General features: G+C 38.4%; 1 protein-coding gene across 1 annotated transcript; it reads left to right on the top strand.

The window, feature by feature from the left end:
* The first annotated feature begins 251 nt into the window (after positions 1-251).
* LOC109221153 (E3 ubiquitin ligase BIG BROTHER-like) lies at positions 252-5,158 on the top strand. The gene is made up of 8 exons (XM_019385615.1): positions 252-387; positions 1,432-1,619; positions 1,726-1,945; positions 3,214-3,254; positions 3,346-3,402; positions 3,539-3,663; positions 4,299-4,407; positions 4,869-5,158. Exons 2-8 carry the CDS (start codon positions 1,494-1,496, stop codon positions 4,905-4,907), a joined length of 717 nt encoding a protein of 238 aa, XP_019241160.1. The 5' UTR covers positions 252-387; positions 1,432-1,493; the 3' UTR covers positions 4,908-5,158.
* The last annotated feature ends 4,898 nt before the right edge of the window (positions 5,159-10,056 follow it).

Raw genomic sequence — 10,056 nt, 5'->3', positions numbered from 1 at the left:
TAGAAAACTTATTAAATGAATATTCATAAATAGTAGAGCAATAACTAAATGATTGTAGTTAAATGATGTCTAATAATTACCAAAAAGAAAAAGAAAGAGTATATACATATAGCGCCACTTTTTATGGCACTATATCAGCTGGCGCTATAATGTATATATAGTATGATAACTTTTTTTTTTTACACCTATGTGTGTAATTTGAATCCAAAATAACCACATTTTGATTCCGGACTCCTATGTCTAGCGTTCCCACCAGCTTCCTTGGATTTAATATTCATCAGTTGCTATCATTCGACTTTTTCTTCACTATTCTACACTCTCAGTTAGTAAGATGACCTGCTTAGACTTGGAGTCAAGACCCCCATCTCGTTTGCTTCTCTGAAAAAGGTAAATTTTTTTCTCCCTCTGTCTTTTCGACGTTGTGCCATTTTCATGAATAATACTGAGTCAAATTCAAGAACACATCTTTTCTTGAATTTGCATTGCAAGATTCTAAATGGGTATGTTGATTTTGATGTAAAGTTACAATCTTTGAATCTTGCCAGTTCTTCTCATTCATACGTTTCCAATTTTTGTCATAATTGAGTATAAGAATAGGATTTGACCGGGTCGAGCCCGGTGACCCGGTAATTTTACTGCAATGTAAGGTGTAAAATGCAATTAAATCGTGATTTCCTGCTTTTGCCTTTCTTTACCATCTTGAATTTTCCTGATTTGTGAATTAGGGGGTAATTAAAGTCAGTTTAGCTTATAGACATACTTTCTTTTTCAGAATGTATATAGTGTGCGACTGTCAAGTCAACTTAGAAAGCCCTTTTCTATTACTGTATAGGTAAATGTTTGCCATTTTTTCTTGTATTTGCAATGACATTGTATCTTGCCTATACCTGAATTGGTACCTTTCCTTGTCTGGTGCTGGTCAAGTGCTTATTATTAATTCTCATAGGAGTAAATATTTAAGGTGTCAAAATCAGTCATTATTGGCATTTTGTGGAATTGTCGAATTAGCTTAATATATTTGCAGAGTATTTTTGGTCGTATGCGGTGTCTAATAGTAGTCTAATTTTCAAAAACTTTGCACCTTTGGCATTATGTACAATATTTTGAAGAGGGCAAAGATGATCAAAAGCTATTAACAGACAATCTTGTTCTTCTGTCATGAATGGTTTATCATAATTCTTTTAGGGACATTTATATTTTATTGTCTTTGTCATTTGTCCTCTAATGTGCTCCATTTCAGAGAAGAGGTTAGATACATTCATATAAGATGAATGTAAAAAAGATTGACACCTATTTCGGGTAACAGGTGTGGTTGGATATTCTGCACTGCCTCCTGATATACGAAATATGAAATTCTATATAAGCTTCTTTCAGTTTTTTATTCATCTTCATCTGATATACCTTTGTCCTGATCAATTTCAAATTCTATAGACGGTGAAAGGGTCCTGCAGTCTGAAGAAGGATAGTGCGTAGTGATACCTGAAACATTTACAATGAGTAACAGCTTGTTGCATACCCATTATTCAAGTGGTGGAATCCCATCTGAGATTGCTGAGAATATAAAAGATCTTTTTCCTGAGGATGGTGATTTGAGTTATGAAGAAGTTCTTCTGCAACAGGTATTATGGAATGAATTGAATGTTCTGGACAGGGTTCAACACCGCACACACCCTTTTGTTAAAATAATTTTTGTTGACACTTGACAATTGGTTTCTTATCTTGCAGGAAACTGTTTACTTGTCATTTCAAGCAAATGGGAAAAACAGGAATATGAGCTCTGAATATGGTCAAACCAGTAGAGGACATCAGGTATCAGCACAAAAGGGTGATTCTTCTCGAAGCTTTGAATCACAATTGGCTCTGGATGAAGCTTTAGCTAGATCATTGCAGTTAGGGGATGATTTTGAGGATTTCTGTAGAGATGAGCTTAATTCTACCGTGGCTGGTAATTTCGTAAGAACATTGTTGAGTCAGTAAATTTCTTGGTCATACAGCTCTTATCTCTGCTTTACCTAGATCTTTATTCCTCTGTTAATAGAGATTTGATATTCTTCTCTGTGGTTAAAGAAGATGTTAGTCATCTTATTATAACCGGTCTATAAGTATAACCGTTCTATATATACACATCAAGACGTTACAACTTTGCCAAAATTAAGGCTTTTTTACACTGAACTTTAGAATGAATTAGACGTTAGTAGGTTGTAATCACTAAGAATAAGGAACTCACTGAATGAATGTAAACATTGGGGCGGTGAAGTTATATGAATGTATTGGTAATTGCTGAAATAATGACTTTTTCCCCGGTATGCCAGTGTTATGAACTCATTATACCCAATGCAATAGACTACCGTTGTGATGAAAAGTCCTGCTGTGTGAATCAAGTAATTGTCAATTCTTCGATGTATGGCATAGCAACTTTATTGGTGTTTTGTCATTTTTTTAGAAATTTGGACTTACATCCTGAGTGGTATGATGTAAAATGTCCCCATAAATAATGTTTTAGTCTAGAAATCATCTCCTAACTCATTTTTTGGTGATTACTTGAAATTTAATTGGTCGGTAGTAGGGTGGAGCTTGAGGATTTGGTGTTTGATGATTACTATGAGTTGCAAAACCTGGAAATAATCTTTACATGTTTATAGGAGCAAGTGATATGGAGTAGGAATGTGAGTAGAGAATGATTTATTACCACAATGCACAACGAGTTGTTTCCACTATTTGGTAAAAAGTGTTTTCCTTAAAATGATTTCTTCCCAAGGAAGAGATTTCGTCGAAAGTATGTTATATCACGCTAGATAGGGCATTATCGTTCATTTGCTCTTCATTCTTCTAAAGCCATTTCTAAAAGTGACTCATACTATAGAGCGTCTTGTAGGTGTGTGCATGTCAGTATATTCTAGCGACAGGCTAGATTGTACATCTGAACAACTTTGTGGGTGAATAGAAGAGTAAAAAAGGGCAGCCCAGTGTACTAAGCTCCCGCAATGCGCGGGGCTCGGGGAAGGGCCGGACCACAAGGGTCTATTGTACGCAGCCTTACCCTGCATTTCTGCAAGAGGTTGTTTCCACGGCTCGGGTGAATAAAAGAGTATGAAGTAAATTAATTAAAACAGGATCTACTTTGTGGGTGTTTGAATTATAGTTTCTATTCAAGTATTATAGGATTTTGTGTCCACGTTACTCATAACCAAGTGACCTTCACATTATCTGCAGGCAACAGGGGATCCCCTCCTAGAGAATCACCTCCGGTCAGGGTATGATGTAACTTTTTAGTTCTGTACTGCTATTTATAGCTTAATAAGGTTGTATGCAAGGGTTAATACAGGTCTCTATTACTAAGTGCAGTCTGGGAATACGAACACAAGACAAGATGATATTGATCCAGATAGTATGACCTATGAGGTTAGACTGCAATCTTTTTTTCTTTTTCCTTTTGATTAAGCTTGAAGTAGTTTATATTACTCTTGCTGTTTTTTCTTTTCCCATCATGTGAACCTTTCATTTATGCCGTTCCAATTGTCTTCTTTCATTTTGGTAGGAACTACAGTCCTTGGGAGAAGCTGTTGGCCAGCAGAGCAGAGGGCTTTCACAAGACCTCATAAGTCGATTGCCAACTTTCAAATACAAGACAGGATTCTTCTCGAAGAAAAAGAAAATGGGAGAGTAGGATAAATACCCTTGTGATTTTATTTCTTCTATCCTGCCTATCTGTTTTGCTTTAGCTTTATAGAGAAGGTGCACATGTTCTTTTACAAAAATTTACTAATAAATATGCTAGTGCAATAATTATACCGTTCTACTTATATTGATGATCTGTGTCTGATTTTTACCAGCATAAAGCATCAGTGGCAGTTTATTTGTTGTTTCTGACTCCCTTAGTTCCAGTATTTTGATGAAAATGGTCCATATTGAAAAATAAAGTATGTAAACTGCGGTGACTACCCTCACTAACTTTATTGTCTTCTTCATTTTCTGGTCTCCTTTTTTTTTTGAAAAATTAAAAAGTTAAACTCTCTACATATGTTGCCCTGCAATCCCATTTCCACCATTCGCTGTTCACACATGGCTGACAGGCACAGCTAAAACAGAGATGAATTAGTGTTCTTAAGCAGCCATTTGACAACCTTCGGAATAAGTTTTCTTTTGAAATGGTTTTCTGGAAAAGAAATTTGTTAGAGGTTGATTCAGTAAATAACTTCATTTAAAAAAGAAATGCATAAACAAACACCATCAAAAAGTTTGAGAAAAAGTATATGATCATCTAACTATGTTGGTCCTTGCAATTTCATTCTATGCAGGTGTGTTATATGTTATGCTGCGTACAGAAGCGGAGATATGTTGACCACTTTACCTTGTGCACACATGTTTCATTCAGAATGTATAAATCGCTGGCTTAAAGAAAGAAAGGTGAGAAACCATATCCTCGTACTTAAGATCCTATCCCCTTCAATCCTGTTTAAATTTTTGTTCTCCTGTGCTCGAGTAAGAACATATGATAAAAACATCAAGCAAAGCTTTTGAATTGCTTCTCACGGCTGGCTTAACTGGTTGACTCGTGGCAATTTTGTGGAGATGCAATAGCAGTAAGGAGATTTTCCTGGTCTTAAGACAGAGATCAAAACTCTACTTAACTTATAGTTCTTAGTCTCACCTTTTATAGCATGTTTGGTCAGGCTTCGAAAATCAGCTTATTTTAAAAGTAATTTTCTCAAAAGCGCTTTTTCAAATAGTACATTTGGCAAGAAGCCGTTTGTGTTTGGCTAATTTGAAAAGTACTTTTGAGCAGCTATTAGTGATTGGTCAAGCTTTTAATATTGTGCTGCAGCAAAAGTAACTAATATCTGTGTCTCTGTATGTGTGCGTCACAGAACTGCCCCCTCTGTTATGAAGAGGTGAAAGATGATTGACTTTGCAAATGCAACATCTCATGGAAAGGATAAAGCCTTGTTGCTCAATTACCTGTTGGTGGTGTACTTGGATCTTGCCTTCAAATTCAGTTTTCATACATGTAGCGAGAATCAGCCCCGTTCAAGACTTTTGGTATTTGTTTGTAAATAGCTTCTGGATTGATTCTCCACATTTAACAATCTGTGACATATCCTGCCTTCATATGCATTATGGCGTTTCTTCTTTAATCAAATATGAATTGCAAAATTTATATGGATTTTGCTAATGAGACCATTCAACCAAAAAACCGTATAGTCCTCTCACTCCGGGCAGCCAGGATTGCAAGCTTATGGGTTTGGAATTTAATCGTCTTAAGTTATTGGATGTTAAATTAATAATTTATACATATTTAATAAAAACTTTAAGACAAATACAGGGTTCGAACCAAAGCTACTGGGTTCGGCTCCGCCCCTGACTCGTTGTAGCAGCACATCTCGCAATTTTCTTATCACCAGTCTCTTGCAATTTTCTCTAAGTTTGTATAATTTTGAACCGAGATCAGCACTTTATAAGGATATATGAAGTACTTTGGTTTTGCCTCGAAGAGAAAACAAATATGGAGCGTCTCAAAATGGTTTCACTTTGATGACAAGAAGAAACAAAATTGTTGTGAAAAATTATGTGAAGCGATCAGCCTAATTATATGAATTAAACAATTAGTTTAGCAAGGTAGATGTTACAGCTTACAGGAAGATCAATTGGAGTCCATTTGAATCATGGTAATTTCACTTTAGCGTGCTAAGTATTAGTTTCTATTTCTAAGCTGTACTAATTATATTAAAATTTATATGGTTGGGCAAGTTGTCCTAATTTAATATGTTCAATTTTTTTTCAAAGGATAGAGGAAAAAGAAAGGGGGAGAATAAACAAAGAAGATCGTGTACGAAGTGGTTCACGTGTTATAAATATTAATTTCTGTTTTTAAGTTGTAAGTCTTTTAATATTCATAACATGTGCCAAATTGTCTCAATTTAATATTTCCAAAAATAAAAAATTCAACGGATATTGCAAAAAAGGGGGATGAGAAAGAAAAAAGTAAACGACGTGATTCACGTGTTTTTAGTATTAAATTTCTGTTTCAAAGTTGTAATTATAGTTCACATTCGTAACATGGGCCGGGTTGTCTCAATAAAAGTTAAATATAAAGAAAATTAGTACTACAAGTTGCTAGGAGTAGCTTGAAATGTTTCGTAATAGGACCCCCAAAGAAAACGTGCAGAGAAGTCGAACCAAAATGGATCATAAAAGAAGTAAACTACGAATCTTTTCTGCAGAAGTAAAAAAATTAAAACAAAAATTTGAAGGATGAAGAGTGGATTTGGTTGGATAATTAATTAAATTCAATTCCTCTCATTAGCCTATCCCAATTCTTTTCTTTATAAACATCGTTTGGTCCAATGGAGTCGCATTTACGTGAAAGACCTTTCCTTATCTTTTTTTCTTCTTCTTAAAGGAGGTTACTTAAGACCGGTTTATACGATTTTAGCATTTTCCTTCCAAGTTGGTGTAACTGTTCTAGTATTCTTTTGAATAGTTTTACAGCTCTAAAATTTATACTTGTTTTCGCTAAAAAGTACTACTTCATTTTGATCGGTATTATTCGTTATATGTTAAAGTAGCTAATGATATTTTAACATTTTGCATGTTATAAATATAAATCGATATAAGACCTATTTGCTTTCAATTTTAAACTAGTATGTATATTATTATTATTATTATTATTATTATTATTATTATTATTATTATTATTATATACGGGTGAAACCGGGACAATGGGATACCCCGGTTTCCAATAAGGTAAATCGAGCAAGAAATGTGATGATAAGGAACCAGAATCGGGGCAAGGGTCTCATCGAGCGGGGGTCGGGGGCACAATGCCCACCCTCGGGAATATCGGGGTCATGACCCCGGGATCGGTCCTAATCCTAAAAGACTTCAGAGAGCGTTGTCGGGAAACCGAGCACGATTAACAGAAGGTCGTGATATCCGTGACCAGCCGGGTATCACGGCGTAGAACTCGGCACGTAACGGCGGACATCCGGTGATTAGTTAAACGAAAGATTTTTACCTTTTATGGAATTGTACCTAGGGTAGAACTCCCCTACTATATAAAGGGGGGGTCTGATTATTCATTAGACACACTGTAACATGCATATCAAGGCAATATACTACTTTTTCTCTGTTATTCAAAGTTTTTATTCCTGCTCATCAGTGCTTGGTCATTGTGAGTCCGGAATCGATGGTGGATATTTCATTAAGGCTGTTGCTAAGTCCGAAATTATCCTCCTCAAGTGGTTTGATAATTTATTACCTATTTTATCTGTTTAATCTAATGCAATTTATCGTTTGTATCGAATTAATCCACGTAACCTTAAAATTACAAACAAATTTAGTTGTTATCCATTTTTTACGGTAAACAATTTCGCGCCCGCAGTGGGGTTAAGTATATTAGTGGCAATTTGATACAAATTTTCATAACACATCCTATTTTACACTTGTTCTTTGAAGTCTTTAATTTCAAGTCAAAGTTTAAAATATCGAACTCCCAATTTGCCCCTTTGAACGTGGATACTGAGTCTAGCCACCATGGCGAGAACAACCATGTGGTACCCGGTATCGAGGTGCCCTCTTTAGACCCCAACGGAGTTCCGGTCGCAGAATCGATCGACACTAACTCACATGTGACCATCGATGCAAATTTGCCTACCTTATCCTGAGAACAGCATCCGTGGGGGAGTCCGATCGGTAGCCCAAAATAAACACGATAGTGAAGGTGATGGGATCAACTTGCGAGTGATTTTCGAAATGTTGCAGGCTCAACAAGCAGCGATAGCCCAGTTGCAGAACCAGAGCCGCGCCCTCAGCAGAGTCGAGCCCAAACCATCCCGGGAAAATGCTCGTAGAAATGAACCAATAGTAGAAAGACCGAAAGAAGCTGAATGTGGGACCAACCCCGAGATCATAAAGATGCTTGAGGAACTGACAAAACGGGCTGAATCGGGAGAAAAGAAAATCGAAGCTAATGACAAAAAAGTAGAAACCTACAATTCCAGGGTCGACCAAAACCCCAGGAGCACCACCGATATTGAAGGGCCTGATTCGAAGAAGTTTGTTCAAACACCTTTCCCTCCGAGCGCAGCTCCGAAGCCGATCCCAAAGAAGATGCGCATGCCCGAAATTTCTTAGTACAACGGAACAACTGACCCAAATGAACATGTGACCTCCTACAAGTGCGCCATCAAAGGGAACGACTAGGAGGATGATGAGATCGAGTCCGTCCTGCTGAAAAAGTTCGGAGAGACCTTCTCAACAGGAGATATGATATGGTATCACAACTTATCCCCAATTCTATTGACTCGTTTGCTATGCTAGCAGATGCCTTTCGTGAAAGCACACGCCGGGGCTATCAAGGTTGAAACCAGGAAGTCACACCTTTTCAAAGTGAAGCAAAGAGATAATGAGATGCTCATGGAATTCGTATCCCGGTTTCAAATGGAACGAATGGACCTGCCCCCAGTCACGGACGATTGGGCCGTTCAGGCCTTCACTCAAGGACCCAATACTCGAAGCTCATTGCCTTCACAGAAGATGAAGCAAAATCTGATAGAATATCCGGCGGTAACTTGGGCCGACGTCCATAACTGGTACTAATCAAAAATTAGGGTCGAAGATGATCAGCTTGAGGCCCCTTCCGGGTCCGTTTATCTAGTCATAGCTTGTGACAGATCCAAAAGAGACATTTATCGTGAACCAAGATCAAATAGAGACCGGTTTCAACCATAAAATTGAGACCGAAGAGGTAATCGGTCTGGACGAAACCCTATGAGAATTGAAAGAATAAGAGATCGAGGTTAAAATAATAGGGGACTCATGAGCAAAAGTGGTTTTGACAGGCCCATCGGGCCTAAGGAAGCGCCGAGGTTATCGGAGTACAACTTCAACATCAATGTTGCTGCCATCGTATCTGCCATCGGACACATCAAAGACACCAAGTGGCCTCAACCTTTACAGTCCGATCCTGGCCAAAGGGACCCCAGCCTAATGTGTAAATATCATGGTACTACGGGCACATAACTGAAAACTATCGACAACTGAGAGAGGAAGTAGCCCGGTTATTTAATAACGGACACCTCTGAGAGTTCCTGAGCGATCGAGCCAAAAATCATTTCAGCAGTAGGGACTCCAATAAGAAAATCGAGCAGGAGGAACCTCAACACGCCATTAACATGATCATCGGTAGGGTCGACGTCCCCCAGGGGCCGATGTTAAAGCACACCAAAGTGTCCATCACAAGGGAAAAATGGACTCGAGATTACGTGCCAGAAGGAACCGTATCTTTCAACGACGAGGACGTTGAAGGCATCGTGCAACCATAAAATGATGCACTGGTAATATCTGTACTCATAAATAAATCTCGAGTTAAGCGTGTGTTAATTGATCCAGGTAGCTCGACCAATATCATTAGATCGAGGGTCGTAGAGCGGCTGGGTCTACAAGACCAAATTGTGCCTGCAGTCCGAGTTCTAAACGGATTCAACATGGCATGTGAGACCACTAAAGGGGAGATAACCCTACCGGTGAACACCGCCGGAACCGTTCAAGAAACAAAGTTCTGCGTGATCAAAGGAGATACGAGATACAATGCTCTGTTCGTGAGGCCATGGATTCACAACATGAGGGCAGTGCTCTCGACACTACATCAGGTGTTGAAATTCCCAACACCAGGAGTGATTAAAACAATTTACGGGGAACAACCGGCCGCAAAGGAGATGTTCGCGATCGACTAGGTCGTCCAAATATTTGCACTCTTGAAATCAAAGAACCTGAGTTCTATCACCAAGGAAGAAACCAAATAGCAATCACGGATGCCGGCCCCGGTCGAACCGGAAAAGCAGGGGACGGGTGAGGATGACGACTACGGAGTTCCCAGGTCTTTCATAGCCCCTAGTAATTTCGATGCCACCAAATTAATGGTCGAGAAACTGGAGCAAGTCATATTGATCGAGCACCTGTCCAATAGTAAGGTATACCTGGGCACGGGGTTAAGTCCCGAGCTCAGGAAAAAACTCATTGAATTCCTTATAGCTAACATAGATTGTTTCGCTTGGT

The sequence above is a fragment of the Nicotiana attenuata genome, unplaced genomic scaffold, assembly GCF_001879085.1.
Source record: "Nicotiana attenuata strain UT unplaced genomic scaffold, NIATTr2, whole genome shotgun sequence".
Lineage (NCBI taxonomy): Eukaryota > Viridiplantae > Streptophyta > Magnoliopsida > Solanales > Solanaceae > Nicotiana > Nicotiana attenuata.
This window is presented reverse-complemented; position numbering and strand designations above follow the sequence as displayed.